General features: G+C 41.3%; 1 protein-coding gene across 9 annotated transcripts in view; it reads right to left on the bottom strand.

The window, feature by feature from the left end:
* The window catches only part of TJAP1 (tight junction associated protein 1), a 99656-nt gene that overhangs the window by 30039 nt on the left and 47113 nt on the right, over positions 1-22504 (bottom strand). For 4 of the 9 annotated variants that reach the window (XM_061624779.1, XM_061624780.1, XM_061624776.1 and 1 more), the window contains exon 2: positions 1006-1127. The exons of 2 other annotated variants lie outside the window; for them this stretch is intronic. In XM_061624779.1, coding sequence (XP_061480763.1) covers positions 1006-1007 — 2 coding nt within the window. In that variant the 5' untranslated portion in view covers positions 1008-1127. Of the gene's footprint in view, positions 1-1005; positions 1128-3930; positions 4065-6773; positions 6793-6907; positions 6927-22504 lie in introns of those variants that run through there. 3 more of the 9 variants (XM_061624777.1, XM_061624781.1, XM_061624783.1) reach the window with 3 other exon arrangements.

Below are 22504 nucleotides of genomic sequence, written 5' to 3'. Positions count from 1 at the left end.
GGGCAGGTTCAGAGTCAAGGTTTGTTTGTTTGTTTATTAAATGTATTAGTCGCTCATCTGGCTGGCTGTCCAGCCACTCTGGGCGACGTACAAAATAAAAACATACAAATACATTAAAACATTAAAAATCTCAACAATAATAATAAAACCTAACAAGGTTTAAGCCTTGTCCCATTTGGAATAATGTGTAGTGCTGTATTTGGGAGTTATTCACTCCACATACATCAACATAGGAATAACAAGCAGGGGCACACCAAGTAGCCCTGCCCCCAATGTCTACACATACAGCATGAACATCTGTCAGTTGTATGTGCAAAGGCATTCCTGGGATCTGGAACCATGTGTCCTAATCATGTGGAGCCACTACACAGGAGCTTATGCATTGGGCTTTCTGTGCTGACACCACATGCAATATTGTAGTTGTTAACAGAAGGGGCGAGGCTAAAAGTGTGGACCTGATCCAGTCTGTACACAACTGTGCTCTATGCCTAAGTTAACTCATGCATATAGCTAACAAGCTAAATATTGCAAAGCAATTCACATCTCACTTGTGCCAATTTCCACGTATTACCCTCTTCCCCAAGTTACCACCTCCAGAAAGTATTGAACCAACTTCCTGGAGTGAAGACAGAATTTCAAGGTACTAGTCAATAATCGCTACACAGAGGTCACATTCCCTGTAAATGACTGGACACAAGGGAGATCCCAGCAAAAGAAATCAGTCTGGTCATTAAAAACAGAACAAACCATTCTCCTTAATCTCATTTACTTTGGCAAATTAACTATTAATGGAGACCTTGGAGGATCTGGCTACCAAGCTTCATGTTAAGAAGCATAGAAAAATAAACTATACAAAACAGTCCACTTTTCCTCAGGGAGACGCTTTTAAAACATTTTCTGAACTGCCTACATTTTTCTTCTGCACAAAACAACCCTAAACTTACATGTGCTTCCGTTCCAAACAAACTCATCTATTATTCTCTGAATTGAGGATTATTGTCTTACATTTATTCAGCATCTTCAATCCTAAAGCCTTTTGTAAACTTTATCAACAACGCACACATTGTCACTGTTCCCAACACCACTCAGCTGCCACCAAAACACAGAGACATCATGTTGCTGCGTAGCTGTGGAAAAAAAACAGGTTACAACAGGAAGCTGAACATTTAGATAATCAAGTTTTTACAGAAGCAGGGAGTAATATTTGCTGTTGCTTTTCAAAGAGCTTACTCAAGTTAATTATGGCAAGTTCAGAGAGCAGAAGCTCAATTTCCTCACATTTACAATACTAATTTCATAATATGAATGCTACAGCTGGGCATGCTTACCAAAAGAGGTCGGTAGCTGGCAGGTTCACAAAAATGACGTGAAAATTGTTACTTTGATGTCATTAAAACTGGGGAATAAGCTAAATCAAGTTAACCAATGCTCTGCAGGACTGGGACTGAAAATTCAAACCTTTAGTGTTATTTTGATACAATAAAGTATTAAATGGGACTCCACAGGGTGTTATTACTCCTGCCTTCAGCAGTCAGCGCAGCAAAGTTATTTCTACAATTCTAAAAAAAGCAACAGAGAAAGAGGCTGAGGCTTCATTATTCTGGAGCAAGTACTCCCTAGGGGAGCCTCTCCTGCTGCCTCTGCCCCCCCCCCCAAAAAAACCGAACCCTGCAGCAGCCTGGTTACTGTCACATCTTCTGAGCAAAGCATGCTATAGTGAAAGGGAACAGAGATAGTCATTTTTATTTTGCTGCAGAAAGCTTCCATTTACTAGCCAATGAGGAGCACAATCATTACACTTTGATCAAATAGGTCATATGAGCATAGCGAACACTTGTGTTTGCTTGTGAAGGGCATGTAGATTTTCTGATGTGTGTTTAAGAGTGTCAACCATAACGTCAAAGTGTATATGCTTCTGGAAAAATTGCACTTCAAAATATTTTCACATTTTACTGCAGGAAAGGCAATAGCCAGTTTCTAACATTTATTCTTCTTACCCAATAATCAATAGGGAATAAGGTAAAAAAGTCCTGAGGTGGTAGAATGGATTGCATATCTCTTCAAACTACAGCTAGAGGAATAGTTAATTTACTTATTGCCATTATTTATATATTTCACCTTTCAGGATATAAAAATCTTCCATGATGGCTTATAAGGAACATCAGAAACATTTAAAAATAGGACAATACTGACATATGAAAAAGATAATCAGGAAGCGATCATCTCACAGGGTAGCTGGTGATCAATGGCTCTGTGGGGGTAAGGGAGCAGCCCAGCTGGAGCATGGCCCAAGGTCATCTTTCCTGCCTTTTGCTTTCCCAAATATAAATGAATAGCTAACTGAAACTGTGTGGCAAGCCACAACTGACAAGACGTCCAAGTAGGAACATTGCCCCTCCACCAAAAAAAAAGAAATTACACTGGAAGCATCTCAAGGAGACCATGTTCAGTAAAGAGCAGGCAGGGTCAGGAGTGGAAATGCAGGCCAGCTGGATTTCTTGCTTTGCTGATGGCAGTGGCCTCAAGGACGGGGAGTGGGACTTGTAAACACAGGCAGGATTGGCGAGAAAAATGGAACTGTGCCTTCAAGTCGATTTCGTCTCTAACTTGTTTCTAACTATCTCTTTGTTGTGCTCTGAGTGGTCACAAACAAAGCATGTCAAAAGACGTAGAATTTGAAAACTGGTTTTAGGAAGGGGCACCCAGCTTTTGTGATAAGGGAGTTCAGGAAGGGAGTTTTCCAAGACTACCCAGCAAGTTAAAGTGTCAGATCCCGCTAAGTACTTATTCTGACACACACACATGCATGCACCGCCCCCCAGAGAGATTCCAAAGAGAATTTGTGAAGGAAAAGAAGACCAAAATCAACTCCCATGTGAGAAGAAGTTACAGCATTTGGAACTTTTTTGTTTAGAAAAAAATGCTAGTTAGGGAGGACATGCTAGTGGTGTATAAAATACGGTGTGGAAGAAGTGGGATAGAGAGAAAATTTTCATCCACTCTCATCATACTAGAGCCCAGAACCATCCAATGAAGCTGAATGTTGGAAGATTCAGGACAGACAAAAGGAGATACTTCTTCGTACAGTGCCTAGTGGAACTATGGAATTCACTCCCACAAGTTGTGATGTCCACCTACTTGCATGGCTTTAAAAGAGGATAAGACAAATTCATGGAGCTTTAAAAGAGGATAAGACAAATTCATGGACAATAAGACTATCACTGGCTACCAGCCATTATGATTATATTCTGTCTCCTCTATTGGAGGCAATATGATTCTGAATACCAGCTGCTGGGAACCACAAGTGAGGAGAACGATGCGGCACTGAGGTCCAGTTTGTGGGCCTCCAACAGGCATCTGGTTGACTACTGTAAGAACTGGATGCTGAACTAGTGGGGCTCTTCTTATGTTCTTAAAATCGTCATCCTTCATCAGGGCAATGGAATTTATCAACATGTGTTGGGCTTCCTATGATTCTCTTTCACATACATATATAAACTCTTTTTTACCAGCTTGGCCTCTGCTCTCAAAGCTTCGGCAAGTACTTCCAACTCTCAAATATCTTATACCTCAGTAAAGCACTTTACTGTACGATAAATTATTTCTCTTCACTCCTAAAATATTTTTCTCACTCATTTGGTCTCAGCAATAATAATGCTTTACATACAAATACTATAACCCAGCTAAGTGTTTTATGCTCTCTTGATTTCAATGGGTAGCGTGTGTAAATATTCACTGGGGCTCAGCCAGTACACACTGTTCAGACAGAGAATTCACAGACTAAGAGGAAAAGAGGCACATGACAGACATACAGAAGAAATCTGGAAAGACCCAGGACTCTAAGCAAGTTTGTTTTAATGCCCAGCTCCAAGGAGGTCATTTATACTATGCTCTGTATTTCTAGTGTTTAATACTAGGCCTAGCATTTACCTTCATAACACTTTAATTCCAAAATCAGAAACTACTTTCAGGCTATGGTCTGAAGGCACATGAGGCCAGCATCAGGTCTGGTCAGTGCCTGGATGGGAGATCACCGAGAACCATATATAAGCCGCCTTGGGTTTCTATGATGAAAAGAAAGGCGGGGTATAAATGTAATAAATAAATAAATAATAAATAGCTACTCATTTTTCCTAGGAAGGCTCTATCAAAAACTATGACAAACTAAACATATTGTGGGCCAATCATATTACATGCAGTTGTATGTTTCTTTTCCCCTGGCCATTTTATTTATTTATGGAAAGGCAGACTTTGAGGCTCTTTACTCTTCCCAGGATAGAAAAATGGCAGGGGAAGTGTTTTTCTACCTGTGGGGTGAGGAAGGTACATGGTCCTGTTTATGGCTTCCAGAGTTACTTTTCAGTGTAGAAAAGAAAAAAGAGCCAGGGAAAAGAAACACACAACTGCATTTAATGCATAATCTGGCCCTACATCAATAGTTTGCAACTACTTTTGTGTTTGCAGCGGAGCTTGTCTGTCCAGGAGAGGGCACTTTAGCTCTAGCCAGAGAACAATATTGTTGCAACAGGGATTCTCACAAACATGTGTTTTTATTAGATGAAGCCCTCATCTCTCTTTTATCTATAAGCCTGCTTAAAATAGTCCACAGGCTCTCTGCACTGTCAACAACTACAAACAAGTTAAAGTGGGGAAGAAGCTAGGGAACACACAAGTGCTTATTGGTGGTTACTAGCAATGAGGGTTATGTTCTACCTCCACTGTCAGAGGTACCATACCTCTGAATACTAGCTGCTGAGAATCACAAGTGGGGAGAGTGCTGTTGCACTCAGGTCCTGTTTGCCGGATTCCCATAGGCATCTGTTTGGCCACTGTGAGAACAGGATGCTGAACTAAATGGGCTTTGGCTTGACCCAGCAAGGCTTCTCTTATGTTCTTACATGGGACAGGTCAGAACAAGTTGGACACTGCATTACAGAAGACAAGCCTGGCTATTCAGTCCTACAAGTCTTGTCTACAATCCTTACAATTCCAGACCACTCCATCAGGTTTTACCCTAAGGGCAATCCACACACAGCTCTGGACAAAGAACATGACACAGCTTCAAAAAAATCTGTAACTGTTTCTCACACCATATTCAATAATGGTCCCGTAGTAAGTCTCTGTATCCTTCAATAACCCTTCCAATAAAACTCAAAAGCTCACATATTGCATTATGAACATTTAGTCAGTTCTAATAGAAGGCATTGCTTACAGTCTCCGTGAATTTTATTATTCTGACACTGCTAGTGTACTCAGTTGTGATCCACCATCGTAAGTTCCTACCAATGGGAAAAGATGAGCTCTTCTGACCTCATTGGTAGAGTGATCCATCATGTACACTTTATGTATGTTATACCCTTTGGGTATATGGGAATGTGCCCAGAGAGTTCACAGAAGGTGGGATAATAGAGGAAGGGGGAAAAGCAGAAGTGTGTTTGTGGATTAAGGAAACCTCTGACCACACTGACTGTTTAGAAAGTCGTTTTTTGCACACTGGGCAGAATATTCAGCTTTTAATAAGTAAAGAACTCATGGAAAAGCAACCACTCTTTTTTCCTCCCAGTTCAAAGATCAAATGAGACACCCCCTGAAACAGAAACATACATATGCATTCAATCACAGGCAACGTCTTCAGTTATAAATGCACTAAGTCATTTTAGCACTCAAGGGAAAGGCGGCCATCCTGTCCCTCCACAACTGTACAGAGACTGATATGAGCTGCCTCTGCTTGGGGAGACTGGCAGGAACAAGCATAAACCAAGCATTTCGTGCATTTGGGCCAAATATATCCAAAATAGCTCTCCTGATGGTACAAGAAGGGCTGTTGCCTGGATGGTCCCATTTTCCCACTCAATTTGCACAGGGTACAGTCAGATAGCTCCAGCAACTAATCCAGTCAGCAGGCATCCAATCAGTAACGTGCAGAGTGCACAGGAGTAGGCCCTCCTCAACTGAGCTTACTAGAGTAAAATTGAGCACCAACTAGTCCATTTGAAGGGAACATGGAACAATTATTGTGTTGCAGGTACTTAGGTGCTGGTGGTGGCTAAGATATGCCCAAAAGCAACCATCCCCGCTGGGTTCCTCAGTTACCATGGATTCAGCTTTTTTAGTTGTTTAACATAAACTCAACTCCTCTGCTTTCACATGTAAAGAGAAATCTGAACCTTAACATCGTCTGCAAACATATCCCAGGCCCTGCCTACTTGCGTGCCTGCAGGCCACCAGGTGTGGCCAGGAATGGCACAAGCTACACACTAAACACACCTTTGATGTGGAGCTGAAAGCACGTAGCCGCAGGGTACGAACAGCACGCCGCCTGCCGCCAGGCTGACTCTATACACAGGAATGCAGGCTGAAACCACAGGCCAAGAAAGGCAAACACACTGCATTCCACACAATGCAGAGAACAAAAACAAGCAGCCAAGCCCACGTGTCCTCCACAATGCCTTCAAATATGCCAGTGATAGACCTCCACCGAGAACCCAGACAGGAGAGTACTGGTGCCACCAACATGTGCACTGAAGCAAACAAACTAGGATGAGGAGGAGAATTAACACGAGACAACACAGTCTTCAGAGACAAAAAACAGGAAAGCTACCTGGGTAGCAACTGAACAAGATAAGAACAGTTTCATGAAATATATAGGAAGCTTCTCCCTTCCTCTCTGCCACTTTGCTCAAAATAGTCAGTTTTCTAAAACTTCTAAAAATCTCAGTTTAACAGAAGCAAGCTAAAAGGAACTGCTATACTTAAACTACAGAGATATATACAGTCAGTGAGCTGTCCCTTTTAAGGTTAGGTTCTTAAAGTTGCTCCCTTCTTCCAACCTGCGTGCTGTCTCTCTGTGGACCTCTGTCTGTCTCTTTTTTTTTTAACCCAACACCCTTTCACATAGATACACTACCTAAAATCAGCAGAGACTGATCTGATTTCTGCTCTACTGAACTCTTCCTCTCACAGCCACCTGCAACAACATCAGGAAACCTCAGAAATCAAGGCAAAGGTCTCAGATACTTGGTAAATATATAAGGGACCCTTCTCTTAAAGCCAGCCCACACAGGGTGGAGTTACATACCGTACACACTATGCACAAACAAAGTCTCTAGAGAGAGAAGTGTTCTGGTTCTCCTTAACAAATTCTGGGAATCCAATTTATAAAACTATGCCAAAATGAGAAGCTCAGTGGCTCAGCTACAGGGCTACCTTGGCTATGTTATGGCTTAGCTGCAACTGCCTACTTGCAGAACAGAATACTACCTTATCTAATTACAGAGCTATTGTGAAGATAAGCAATATGATTGCAAAGGCCAACCACTCCTCTTATGTGTCAGTATGAACTCATACTAGTAGTGGTGGTGTGGACAATATGAACAGGTAATCTTATCCATCAGAAACAACTGGTTGCCAGTTTCTGTTAAGTACAAGCAGCTGCCCATAGCATGCACTATGTAGGACTAATATGCTTGCATTGTGCTAATAATACACAATTAAAGTACATTACTGAGACAGGAGAACCTTTACCTCAAAAAAGAGCTGTTGCTAGCCTACCTCACAAGCTCACACCATGTTCTGCTTGAAAGTTTGCTGCTTGAAATACAAAGTGTGAATCCTATTTTCCCTCTCCAAACACAATGAACTTAAATCCAAGACTGCCTTGAAATAGGGAGAATTTGTGCCTTCACAGGCAGAAGCTTGTAAGAATCCCAGCCTACCCCACTACCAAGTATGGTACAGGCTATACCTTGTGTTATTGCAAGTCAAACACCAACAGCTCACACCTTGTTTGTTCCATTTTATAGTGCAATTGTTTTACCAAACACTCTTCAACAATCCCGGGTCATTTGGCTCCATGTGAAAGATCAAAGGACGTAGAGAGCACCTATAAAGTTGTAGAAGCTTTTCTCTCACTTTTCATTAACAGTGAAGGAAAAATAGCTGGCCTACAAATATGAGAATGGACACCATCCCTCCACATGCCAAGAGAGACAATACAAAGTAAAGACTGGCAAGACACCAGAATGGGCCACACTCACATTGCAAGCTAGGCAAATGCAACGTAAATCCCATTCTCCTGCATGTTATTGAAACGTTTTCCCTCATCTCCAAGCACATGCCCAGGAAGAAAAGCCCTTGTAGGCTCCACAAACAGGGAGGAAGCCCATCTCCCAGCAACCCACCCCCTCTCCAACTGCTCCCAGCTTCCACGAATCTCAGCAGCTCTGTCTGTGAGGGCTACAATTCTCCCAGCATTCAGATAATCAGGAAAACAGCAGGCAGGCAGGCAAAGGAGGTGTCTCTGCAGCTTACCAGTTCCCGCCCACGTTTATTCTTTGTATGTTTTACAGCATCTCAGGGCAAAGCCCTCATCCTGACACTGGTGGGCGGGCAAAGAGGGGGAAAGGGGCCCTTTTTATAATTGTAGTGTTGCAATCTGCCAGCCTGGCCAGGCAGCCTGTTCCTGCCTGCATGTATTAAATACCTTATAACTGATTACACCCCCATGGGGCATGATTAGCAGTCTTCAGAGAACAAAGTCTACTTTCATAAGAATAAGAAGAGACACGTACTGCTAACTTACTATATACACCTGGGCAAAGAGAGTATGACAAGGAGAACTAAGCTCCACTTACATGTCCATTATCTCCCCCTTGTCCAAGCCCCCACAGACCTGGGGAAAAAAATTGGTTCCCAGTACCTCCAAAATATTTCCATGTAAGAACTAGCCAGCAACCAACAGAATGGTAATAACTGAGAGTGAATTGTCTTCCATTTAATTGTGAGTATATACAAATACCATAGACAAAATACTATCCCTTAAAACAAGTAGATTCTAGGTTCATTGGCCAACAGAAGGTTAACTCCTTTCAGAAAATGGGATTTATGATTGGGGGGTAGGGAGAACATCACTTTCAGCAGAAGCAGTAAACACCCAGCAGGAGGTGAGAGGTTAGAAATCTCCCCCCCTCTCTCCCCCACATCCACCCACACCCACCATGCCTTATATGTGAGAGAATTCTATTTGTAGTCAGAAGTTGATTTACTCATTGGGTTAATCTGGGGACAGGTAAGAGAGAACTTCTGAGATCTTGTTCTATTTCAGTATATACTGCTTGTTGTTGTTGTTTAAAAAAAGATTAGCCCTCATGGGTGTTTGGGAATACTGGGGTGGGAGGGGGGCAACAACGGGTTGCATTCAACATAACACTATGCAAATTGTTCTGTCAGTGCCAGACTTTCTTCCTCCAGAGAAGGGGGGGGGGAAGTCCAATTGCATTAGCACTATTCTCTGCACTAGCTCAATTACTTAGTTGAATACTGCCCTTTGAAAACTCTACCAGTCATTTCATTGTAATTGTATACCATCCTAAAATTGTTTATTGAAAACAAATCAAGGCACACAGTTGGTCAAAGATAGTGTTGTCATGAAAAGATGCAGGTGAAGAAAACTCAGAAGGTTCGATTAGTGAAGGATTTGGCTACCACAGTTTTAACTGGCATAGCCAGATTTGTTCACATTACTCCAGTCTTAAAACAACTGTATTAGTTGCCTATAACTGCACTACATATCTGTAAGTATCAAGCTGCTAATACTTGCCTTTACAACTTTAAACTGCTTGGGACCAAATACCTCAAAGAGTGCCTCTTCCCATACCAGCTTGCCTGTGTGTTAAGATCTTCTCCTAAGGCCCTACTCCACGCATCCTCCTAATGGAAATTGTGTTATGTAATGACAAAGGACAGGGCTTTCTCAGTGGTGGCATCCCAGCTGTGGAATTCCTTCATATGCCTGGTGCTTACTTAACCTGGCATCAAAAAGACAGTAAAGATCTCTTTATTTATACAAATTAAAATTTCTGGGTAATCTCTCAGTCTATTTTGTAAATTTCATCTGCTGTCTTTTACTATGGCTGTGCTTTATTTTATTAGGTTTTAATTATTATTATTATTTTATTATTATTTATTAGGTTTTCATAATTAGATCTGGGGCAAGATGTCAGCAACACACTGATGATAGTCAGCTGTATTTTTCTGTAACATCTAAATCAGAAGAGGCCATGCAAGCCCTGGATCGGTGCCTGCCTGGACTTAGTGGTGAGCTCTATGATGGCCAATAAACTGACTGAATCCTAGGAAGATGGAGGCACTGTGGGTAGGTGGTTCCCATGTCTGGATAATTGATCAACTGCTTGCTTTGGATGGGGTTGTACTCCACCTGAAAGAGCAGGTTTGTAGTCTGACGGTGCTTGGCCCAGTGCTCTTCAACATTGTTATTAACTACTTGGGTAAGGAGGTACAGAGCATGTTTATCAAATTTGCAGATGATGCAAAATTGGGGGGCACAGCTAATACCATGGAAGAAAGAAACAAAATTCAAAAGGACCTTGATAGGCTGGAACATTGGGCTGAAAACAACAGAATGAAATTCAACAGGGATAAATGCAAAGTTCTACACTTAGGAAAAAGAAACCAAATGCACAGTTATAAGATGGGAGATACTTGGCTCAGCAATACGACATGTGAGAAGGATCTTGGAATTGTTGTTGATCAAAAGCTAAATATGAGCCAACAGTGTGATGTGGCTGCAAAAAAGGCAAATGCTGTATTTGGCAGCATTAACAGAAGTATAGTTTCCAAATTGCGTGAAGTATTAGTTCCCCTCTATTCAGCACTGGTTAGGCCTTATCTTGAGTACTGTGTCCAGTTCTGGTCTCCGCACTTCAAGAAGGATGCAGACAAACTGGAACAGGTTCAGAGGAGGGCAACAAGGATGATCAGGGGACTGGAAACAAATCCCTATGAGGAGAGACTGAAAGAATTGGGCATGTTTAGCCTGGAGAAGAGAAGACTGAGGGGAGATATGATAGAATTCTTCAAGTATATGAAAGGTTGTCACACAGGGGAGGGCCAGGATCTCTTCTCGATCATCCCAGAGTGCAGGACACAGAATAATGGGCTCGAGTTGCAGGAAGCCAGATTTCGTCTGAACATCAGGAAAAACTTCCTGTTAGAGCCATACAACAATGGAACCAATTACCTAGAGAGGTAGTGGGCTCTTCGACACTGAAGGCATTCAAGAAGCAGTTGGACAGCCATCTGTCAGGAATGCTTTGATTTGGATTCCTGCATTGAGCAGGGGGTTGGACTTGATGGCCTTATAGGCCCCTTCCAACTCTACTATTCTATGATTCTATGCTCCTGGATCCATCTTTGTTACTACAGGACCAGATGACTTCAGTAGCTAGGAGTGCCTTTTACCAGCTTCGGCTAATAAAACAACTGTGGCCGTTTCTAGACAGGGATAGCCTGACCACTGTTGTCCATGCACTGGTAGCCTCCAGGCTGGATTACTGTAATGTGCTGTATGTGGCGCTGTCCTTGAGGTGGTCCAGAAGCTGCAGCTGGTGCCAAATGCAGCAGTGTGACTGCTCACTAGAGCCAACTTGTTACCTCACTGCTGAAAGACTTGCACTGGCTGCCCATTAGCTACCAAGCTAAGTTCAAGGCATTGGTTTTGGTGTACAAAGCCCTATACAGCTTGGGACCAGGATATCTGAAAATCGTCTTACCCCTTAGTCGATCACTGAGCTCTGCAGGTGAAGGCCTCCTGCAGATACCATCTCATCGGGAGATCCGCTCCGCACAGCATAGGAATTGGGCCTTTTTGTGTTATGGCACCTACCCTTTGGAATTCCCTCCCCTTAAATATTAAACAGGTTATTGTCTTTGTGGCACCTGCTGAAGATCCTCTTTCAATAAGCCTTTTAAGTAGACACCTTATCCCAGTCCACATCTGTGCTGGAATTGTTTTTGAGATGTTTTGAAAGATGTTTTGTTTTCAAGATGTTTTATAGATGCTTTTAGTGTTTTGTCATTTGTTTGCTGCCCCGGGAGGAAGGGCAGGATAGAAATTTAATAATAATAATTTATGTTCTGTGTTGTTGTACAGCATCCTGGAATCTTAATGAAGGGTGGTATTGAAATGTTTTAATTAATAAGTGAAGTCTGCAGGAAGGTTCTCTGAATTCAAAACATTTTTTCCTGGGGATCGCTCTCTGCCAACATGGTATTTTCTTACAATGTTGCATAGGATGCTGAACTTCAATTAAAGGGATTCATATGAGAAATGGAAAAATCTATGAGATGGAAGAAGCCAAAGGAACTGAAAGCCATAACCAGTTCTGGCACAGATCAGCCTCCACAAGTCTTACGCAAGTGTGCCAAAAAAAAAAAGGTGCCTGCAGAATATGTAGAGATGAATGAAACAGGCCCAACCACATATTGAAAAGGCTGAGAAATAACATTTGAAGAATAGCATGAGCAGTTTAATAGTGCCATCACTGCTCATAGTTCATATGTACAGTTTCAGTCTCACACTTATCAGACATTTCTCCAGGTTTTCAGCTCAGTTTAGCTGAGAACTTTCAGGAGAGCCAATGTCAATTCAACAGCGTGCAATCAGCTGCTGCAGGCACCTAATAGCTAGAGCAAGGGACATCACTGAAGCCATCTTCGCCCTCTCTAAAAACAGTTGCAGAACTGGTCCAAACATTTTACACTTGTTTCTAAGATGAAAACCAAACAGACATGCACAACAGCACATGTTCCAATGCAGAACCACTCATTTACCTGCACAATACTGGCCGATAATTAAGGAATTTGTTTTGAAAATTGAAAGGGGTTTTTAGAATCCATATTTGATGGATCAGAGTGTATTCCCCTCTCTCCACCCAACAACACTTCCGTGTATTTAGAATTTTTTTAATAGGAGGAAACAGGCCTTTTGACTGCAGCAAGATTAATCCTGCTTCTATCATTTCTTCCACTCTCAGAAACAAAACTCCTGCCTACTTCATCTTCATTATGTTTTTCTGGTTAGTCAGCTTTTGAGGCTGCAATGGGGCTAGAGAAACCACAGCTATATGGCAGAAATCATGTAGATAGAGTAACATTTGTATATACTCACATTTATTAGCAAATCTAACTTTAGAAATAAATCTCTATCTGGCAGCAAATACTAGGCAGTCAACCAAACTCAGTGTGAGCGTCAACTCGCCATAATTCATAGTGCACTCATGCAGGTGCTATGTAGATTTTGTCAAGGTGTTTAATGAACACAGTGTAGACTGGGCAGATTTGGGTCTCAAATGCCTGCTCAACTACAAAGCTCCCTGAGATAATGCCAGATATAACCAATTCAAGGCATGGGAATCCAGGGAGCTGCATAGAATTAAGGATTTAATTGAAAGCAGGTGTCCTATCTCTGAGGCTTCACTTTGTGCTAAACTAGAGTGTACGTGCTACAATTGGCTGCAATATACCCAGGTGAGCTCATTCATGGGGAAGTTGGTGAAACAAGGAGATGGTGTTTGCTCACAGATGGTTTATGGGTACTTTTGTGTTCAGCCAGCTTTGGAGCTCAATCAGGTGGCCTCCCAGATATACCAATTATTAATAGAGGAAACTATGGGTAATACCCATGGATTGGATGTTATGTGGGAAGGTGATCTGGATATAAACATTGAAGATAACTGTTGGGACTCAATTTAGACTGCTCCTCCCCTGAATACTACCTCTGCTACAATTCAGGAATTGTTACTCAAGGTGTTCTTTAGATGACACTGGACCCTACTTTAACTTCACCACATTGATATTTCTGTATCATGACAGTGCTGGAGAGGGTGCAATCAGCTGGGCTCCTTTGTGCATATGTAGTGGGACTGTGACTACATGAAAAGGTTTTAAACGCAAGTATTCACCAAGTTCTCAGATTTAACAAGTCAACACATTTTTGCTGACCCATCTACAGCATTCTCATGCATTGTTATCATCAATCCCTGGAGACCCAGACAGTTGCACTGTGTTTAAGGAATTGATATCTTTGTTACTTGCAGCTGTGAGAATGGAAGTAGCACAGCACTAGAAATCTGGGGGTGACTTCTCAGTTAAGGGATGAATGGACAAGATATGGGAGGTGACTTTCCAAATGGTTACGTTGACATAGAAGATGGTGAGAGGTCTAACTAACAAGGATCAGTTTGAGAAAGCGTGGTTCCCTTTTATTAGCTATGTCAACAGAAATGTTCTGTCCTGCCTCCCTCCTACTTTGCATGCATTTACGTGGAAGGGGTTTATACATGACAGAGGGAAAGAACATGGGACTAAGTTTAAGATGTTTATTCCACTCCAACCCTGTAACTGTGTCAACATTTATATTAAAGGAATGGAGTATTCCATACCATGTCATGTGGTGATGGTGGTGTTTTTCTACTTGTTCAGAAAATCAACACCATATATATCACTGCATGGTCTTGGGCACATCACACTCTCTGCCTAGGTTACTTCACAGGGTTGGTGAGAAGATATGACATAACCCCATATAAGTAGCCTGCAGCTCCTTAGGAATACAGCACAATGCAAATTTGACAAATTCTGGTATTTGCAAACGGCATGTATTTGCCTTCAGTGAATACAACCAAGCCACAGCTGCCCTTTAAACCTAGAGCTGTGGTCCTCAGCCTTTTGTTTATGCCCTCTTGGGTCACTATACACAGGATAGCGTTAAGTGTACAGAAATGGTTAAACAGGGGCCAAAAGAGACTATGGCTGATTTGTACATCACAGGAAGCTGAACTATGACTTACCACAACCATACAAACATGCTGGCTCCCAGAGAGGAGCTTACAGCCACTTTGCTCCTCCCTGGTCCATTTAGCACAGCACATGTTGTCCAAACCAGAGATCACAGCTAATATCTCCCTCAACCATGATTTGTAGCCAGGGTTTCTCCACGATTCCAGGTGTGGACAACTCCTAAACCACAATCCTGCATTTGGACACCATGGTAAGCCAAACCCTAGCTTAGTTGCCATGTCATGCTGCACTAAAAGAACCAGGGAGAACAAAGTAGAGCAAACTCCTGTCTAAGAACCAGTACAATTACTGTGGTCCCAATAAGCCATAGTTTGGTTTACAGTGACATGCAAATGAGACCCATGCCTCAACACTTTCACCATGTGCTCCCATTTATGGCCACATCTGCATGTAATAGTAACCATGGTTTAAAAAAATATTTTCATTTGATTGCTTGAACCCAACCCAGCAACTTAACCATGGTTTATTAACCACAAGCAAACCACTTCACAAGCCAGGGTTTGTTATTGGTTTATATGTTCATTGTGACTTAGTGTAACATGCAAATCAGACCACAATCTGAATTTTTGTTTTTCTTCCTACCAAGATCCTTTTTGTTTAGTAAATAAATAAGAACATCAGCATGCTCATTACTCAACCGAGCTAACAGAGGAGAAATGGCAACAGGAACCGCAATATTTTAATACGGTTACATACCCAGCCACACAAAGGTAAAAAAAATACTGTTTTACTTACCAGACAGTATGGGAAGTCCATTTGAGTGGCTGAATTATTAACATATCCTAAAGTTAATACTTGGACTTGAATGGCAGAATAGTGAAAAGGAGTTCTAAGGGTCAAGAGTTCATACTCAACATGAATGCAAACAGCATGGATCAGAATCAGACAATTTGCAAAACTGTGGTTTAGAAGACTGTGTCCAAGCCAGACTCGTACATTCCTCCCTCTTGCATGCAACTTCTCTGTTTCCCATTTAGCACTATCATGTACAGTAGGGCCCCACTCATATGGCAGGTTAGGTTCCAGACCCATGCCGAAAAGCAAAAACCGCCAAAAAGCGGATCAGCTGTAGCGCGGGGGTCTGGAACCTAACCCACTGATCACACCAGAGGAGGAGAAGATCAGATCTTCCCCTCCTCGGGCGCAATCAGCTGGAGCGGGAGTCTGGTGGCGGCAGAAGAGAAGATCAGCTGTAGCACGCTACAGCTGATCTCCCCCTCCTCCAGCGCGATCAGCTGGAGTGCGGGAAGCTCCAGCCCCCCCTCCAGCTGATCGCCCCGCCGATGCCGTATTAGCGGAACGCCAAAAAGCAGGACGCTGAGAAGCGGGACCTTACTGTATTGCAATGTCTGAATTGGCAGTCTGCAGTTAGAACTTGCCCTCCAAAGTGGAATCTGAAACCACAGACTGAAGTAGGTTTCTAATTGTGATGGGGGGGAGGCAGCATTAAGCACAGTTCACCGATTCAGACAGTACAGCAAACTATGGCTCATGTTAAAACACGAAATGGAGAAGAAAGTTACAAACATAACTAATTTCTGATCCTCCAAATAATCATCTTGAATTGAATTTGTGTATACAGAGGTTGTGGTTTTGTTTTTTTAAAAAAAGCAAAGTAGCTTAAAAACTGTGGCATGGTTTTGCAAAAACAGTCAGATTTGTATATATATTTATGTAGCTTTATTCATTATGTTTCTGTAACCAACACTACGGGGCCTCTTGTCCACTACTCAACTGCAGAATACAGACACCATTGTAAGGAAATTCTATGTAATCTCACCCAACCGTTTATCTCACACAAACTATGGAGCTATTCTAATATCAGCTGGCATCCATGACGAAAGTCAAAGCTGTTCAAACATTATGTTTTTCCTACTCAGAAATGCCTTCTAAGATGATCTGGAAATGTTACCTACTGTAGAACACTGCTGCTAGGATGCTGTCTTAAGCATTTGTGCAGGATTATGTTATACCTATTTTGCATAGATTATGTTATACCTATTTTGCATACTGGCTCCCTGTACATTTCTGGGCCCAACTGAAGGTGTCAGTGCTGAGAAACCAAACCCTAAACAGCTTAGATATATGTTGGAGGACTTTTTTCTCTACCAGCCAAGCTGGGCCCCAAGATCAGCACAGCAGGCCCTTCTCCTCCTGTCAGCAGTGACAGGGCTTTGTATAGCGACAGGGTATAGGGCCTTTTTTGTGCTGGCATCCCAACTATGGAATTTCCTGATGTAAAGGTGCAGTTAGCCTCTATGTTGATCAGTCTCCGGTACCAAGTCAAAACACGCTCATTCACCCAGGCTTTTGGTGGTACTGATTAGTTTGTCCAATGTTTCAGAATTTGGGGAGTATTATGTCTGCTACTGCATTTTTATTTGTGTTTGCTGCTACTTTTTGTCCTGTTTTAAATGTTTTTTAAAAAATACTTTATACTTCATTGATTTGTTTGTAAACTATCCTGGGATTCGTTTGAGTCGGGGGTAGTTTAGAAATGCAAGAAACAAACAAATAAATAATTCTGTATAGATCATGAGAAAGGAGAAACTGGACATTAGGAAGACCTAAAAATTACACCATAACAGCTTTATCTCCTTCCCAATATCTGGAAGGGGTGTAGCTGTATGAGCATGAAGGGGTCTAGCTGTATGAGCATAAAGCAATCACAAAGAGACATTCTACTGCCTGGCTATTCTATTCCTTAGCAGGTTGTCATTTACCTGCACATTTACTATGCTACAGGAACAGCTTGGTGGCATACTAGCTGCATATAGTGGCTAGTCTCCCCACAATGCAGGGCAGCCATCAATCAGGCATTCCAGCTCAGTTCATGAGCAAGAAGCATGTCAGCACATAGCTACTCTAAAAGCCTAGAACACAATTACTCATTGCCCTGAACTACGCAAATCCCCACCCTCATTCCCCGAACTAATAGCCTTTTGGTGCACAGAAACACTTCTGCTATTTCACTCTCTCTATTACTAGCATTCACAACCAGGGCAGTAGGCACTAATTTAGCTCAGCAGAGGCTCTCTACAAACTGCTAATCCCAGTATGCAGCTGTTTCTCAAATGCACTGGCACGAGCAAACTGTAAACGATTTATGGCGCGTGGCAGTAAGACGGCTGATTCCTTGCATGGGCGGAGTTTTGGTATAAGATCGTGTTTGGACTAATGTTTATACTGCAGGCTGTCAATCTAATACTAAATACTACATGGCATTATGTTCTCCACACCCAGCTGGGGCACCGTGGCTCCTATTAGAACCATTTCAGAAACTGCTAGGAGTTGGTGGGAAAAGATCATATCCTTGCAAATACATTGCAGAAGTTTTAAAATCTTATGAAGGGGTCGGCTTACTGTCTGCATCAACACTGCAGTTTTAGGACATCACTCCTTGTTCCTCGTTAGCATCATGATCAACAACACTGAACTCCTATCCAATCTTAATGGTTGATGATTCAGCTGATCTAGAGAGTCTGGAGGAGCAATATAGGGCGCCTCCACAGATATACACAATCCAAGAGACAAGCAATGATGTTGCTTGTGGTGCTTATTTCCAACTTTCCATGCAAGAAAAAAAAATGCTGGTTTGGAACAAAGAGCAACAAAGTTACAACTTATGTTGGAGCATAAGGCTGTCCTGCTCAAGTTAGATAGAAAAGAGCTTCTTTTAAGCTTTTCACAAAAAAGCAGAAACAGAAAGGAGAGGAATTTCTACCCTTCCCCCCCCCATATACTTCACAGTGTAAGAAACTGTGAAACAATCCCCATTTACCACCAAGAGTGTACTCTTGTTGTAAAGTCTTAAGGTAAAATGGAATGGGTATTGGATCACCTCCTGTTGAGATTGTCAGTGATTTTCCCCATCTGCAGAGATGGGGGTCTCTTAGAACGGGGATCTGAGGATGACAGGGGAATGGTAAGATGCATCATCTTCAAATCCCCACCACCAAGGAAACTGACTCCAGGATGTCAACTACCCAGGTCACTTCCATGTTCCACAGATTACCTTAGACTTTGACAAGGTCACCAGGCCTGCTAGCCAGAAAAGACCCCAGAGGCGTCTGTAAACTAGTTAGCTCCATCAAGGTGAACCAGCCACATGAACTAAGGTGAAGACATGTTGGTACAGCCCCATGGCTGTCATGAAGGGTATGAAGTCCTGAGGCATCCTGGAACGAGCAGCCTCAGCGGGGATATTAAAATCCCTCAAGACTGACAGCTTGGGGAATCTCTTAAATAACTTTAAAACCGCCAATTCTTTTTAATTATTATTTAAATTTCTCTTTTAAATTTAATTCTCCTTTCTAAGCAGCCTTCAGAGCATTTTGCCCTGACATAGAGCATATACGAACTTTAAATAAATTAAATTAAATATTATGAATCACAACAAGAAAGGGGTAGGTAGACTGGAATGTTTTGCTGGTCTAGGTTTCCTTGCATCTTTTAAAGGGCACAAGGGGGCCACATGGACCTGAATGCTCTCTTTTCATTTGCATGTTTCTCAAGCAGGTAAAAATGCTTTATAGTGCATCTCAAACATTTTCCACCCAGACAATCCCTGTCCAGACATTAATTTTCCCCAAGAGATTAGGAGGTGACCTCAAACTTGTAGGCTCCTTCCTCTGCCCCCCTTATCACAGACAGAAATGAATCAGGAGATCCCATGATGAGGCTGAGCCTAGTCTCCCATCTCAGACACTTCTCTTCACAGTGAGGAGAGCGAGGAAAGAAGAATGTGAACTCAAGGTCTCCCAAATCTCTCCCTAAGTGAAATCCCTAGAGGGGCACATCTAGATCAGGCTAAAAGGGAGTTTAAATTACTCAGGGCTGGAATTTATATATTAACAGTTATAAGTACATTCCAACACACAAAAGACTGAAAATGTTCAATATCAATACAAGGAAAATGTGTAGAAATTATACAGCTGGCATTATGCACTAACTAATGTCAATATATATACAAATGCTAACTGTTAAAATGTGTTAATACAAATTGTGATTCTGGATTTATACAATATATATATTTTTAAAGATGCATTTTTTGGATCAAGGTACTTCAGTTTCAGTGTCTCTGTGTGTATAGTTGTGAAAAGTTTTTAACAAGCTTTTCAGAACTATACATACACAAACACCCTTCTAGACTTTTTAAAAAAATAGCTGTTAACATGAATAATCATGAATTGACTAGTAACCTATTTAGAATTAGGCATACGGTTACAATAATAATAATTTTTGTTTTTGTTGGTTATTATTATTATTATTATTATTATAAAATTCACATCCTGGAAACCTACATGATCACCACATCTGAAGGACTATGTAAATGAACAAAGAATAAATGCTTTCTTTAGAATGATTAAGGCTGATGGGAGAACAGGATCTAGAAAAATACTATACTCCATGGAAATAATAAGACAGGAATTGGATTTACTAGAGGTAAATAAAACAATGGTCAGTCTGCTATACGCGAAGCAACATTTTATGAATATGGAAATAAAGGCTCTAGACTATTGGCAAATTGGATCAGGAAAAAAAAACAAGAGGGTGGTACACAAACTGCAAAAGAAAGACAGGGAGCTAATATGGGAAGCCAAGGCAATTAACAGCGAATTTACTAACTTTTACAGTGAACTATACAAGGATAGAGGCATTTCAATGCATGCAATCCAGGACTATATATCGGATGTGCAACTGGCAGCTCTAACAGGAGAGGAGAGAGCGGCACTGACAGCCCCTATGCAGTCTTAAAAAATTGATGAAATCATAAGCAACTTAAAGACCAATAAATCTCTAGACACCCAAGGGTTTTATATGCATTATAAGGAACTTCTCACTCCAAGGCTGATGCGTTTATTTAATAGAATATTAGCTGGCGATCTCTTTCCAGAAACCTGGAAATATTCCAAGATAGTGATTTTACCAAAATCTTTTATAAATCCTCTATACTTGGAATCATACAGACAATTTCATTATTGAAATCTGATAATAAAATTTTTACAGCTATTTTAACCAAATGAATGAATTTAATTATCACAAAATTAATCCATCCCAACCAATCAGGCTTCGTCCCAATGAAACAAATTGCTGATCCTATTAGACACATTTTAAATTTGATTTAACATTGTAAAGATGATAAATTACCCTTTGCTTTTTTATCTCGACATTTTTTAAGCTTTTGATTGCGTTAATTGGGCTTTAAAAAGAAATCATACATAGAATGAATTTTGACCTCACAATGTTATCAATCATAGACAAAATATATAACACCTCCTTTGCGGTTAGAGTAAATGGAATTGATTCAAATTTAATTTCCATTTGTAAGGGGGGGAAGGGCACCCCCTCTCTCCTATCCTGTTTTTAATAGCCACAGAACCTCTGGCACAATGTCTCAGAAGCAACAATGCCATCTCTGGGATCACCATAAGAGGCGACATGCATTTACTAAGTCTTTACGCCGATGACATGGCATTGCTGATCACCAATCCAGTAAAAACAGCCTCTCACATTAAAAAAGAGCTTGATTAATTTGCTCAGTTATCAGGATTGACAATTAATTTCCAGAAATCAGAGGCATTATGTTTGCATTTACCTCCTAGAGATAAAATATATTTGGAGAAATTTTAGGTATAAAACTCTGTCTGAAACAAGTACGTTATTTGGGAGTACAGATACATAAGAACTTTAACAAACTATTTCAAGCAAATTTCAGACCTATTTGGATGTTGATTAAAATGGACATGAAAAGATGGAGCAAACTAAATCTCTGTTTAACAGTAAGAAAAGCAGCACTTAAAATGAATGCGCTTCCCCGACTCACTTTCCCCTTTCACTCACTCCCACTATGGATTTCAAACAGTTTAAGGTATGGCAAAAAGAGTGGGAATTCTTTGTATTTAAATCCGAGAGGCCCAGAATCAGGAAAAAGTTAATATACCAACAGGTAAAAAGGTAGGAGGGTGGGGGATGCCCAACCTAAAATTATATTACGAAGCTAATCAACTCTACCATCTTATTTTTCTGATCCTGGACAGCACCAGAAAGCAATGGACTCAAATTGAGAATGTATTGGTGGATGGCCTACGTTTGAACACATTTTTTAGAAAAATTACCAAAACAACATTACAACGTATGATGGGAAATTCGTTTACAGCCATATTGATTAAATGCTGGAATAAGCGTGAAAAAACTCTGTTTGGTTTAAATTCCCCTCTGATTCCCTTCTTCTTCTTTCATCTCGATTTTTACAATAAAAATAGATATATAGCTTGGCAGCAATGAAAGTTGAGGGGACTCTTCCGTATTCGAGACTTTTTCACTAACAACCAACTAATAACAGAGCAATCTTTTAGAGATAGACTGGGTGACATGAATTTTACATGGATCCAGTGGCGTCAGATACATGACTTTTTATCAAGGGCACGAATCAAAGAAGAGGCCTGTTGCCAATTAAAAGCATTTGAACAATTGATTGTGGCTGCAAATAATAGCGAGAGAGGCACTGTTTCTCAAATTTATTCAATGCTGTTATCACTTGAAGGCTCTGACTTATCTAGTCTCAAGATGTAATGGGAGAACAACTGTAATATTCTCATAGATGAGGGGGTGTGGCGCACTTATTGGCAAAAACCTATAATAAAATCAGCCTCCAACCAGTTACATGAACATATGCTAAAATTGGTGCATATATGGTATGTCACACCAGTGTGGCTGTCCCAAATAAATCCAGCAATGTCTGGATTTTGTTGGAGGGGCTGCAGGGAACAAGGCACGTATTATCACATGTGGTGGTCCTGTTCTCGGGCCCAGTCATTTTGGAATCTGGTATTTGAAGAAATCCAAT

The sequence above is a fragment of the Rhineura floridana genome, chromosome 4 (assembly GCF_030035675.1).
Source record: "Rhineura floridana isolate rRhiFlo1 chromosome 4, rRhiFlo1.hap2, whole genome shotgun sequence".
Taxonomy (NCBI): Eukaryota; Metazoa; Chordata; class Lepidosauria; order Squamata; family Rhineuridae; genus Rhineura; species Rhineura floridana.
This window is presented reverse-complemented; position numbering and strand designations above follow the sequence as displayed.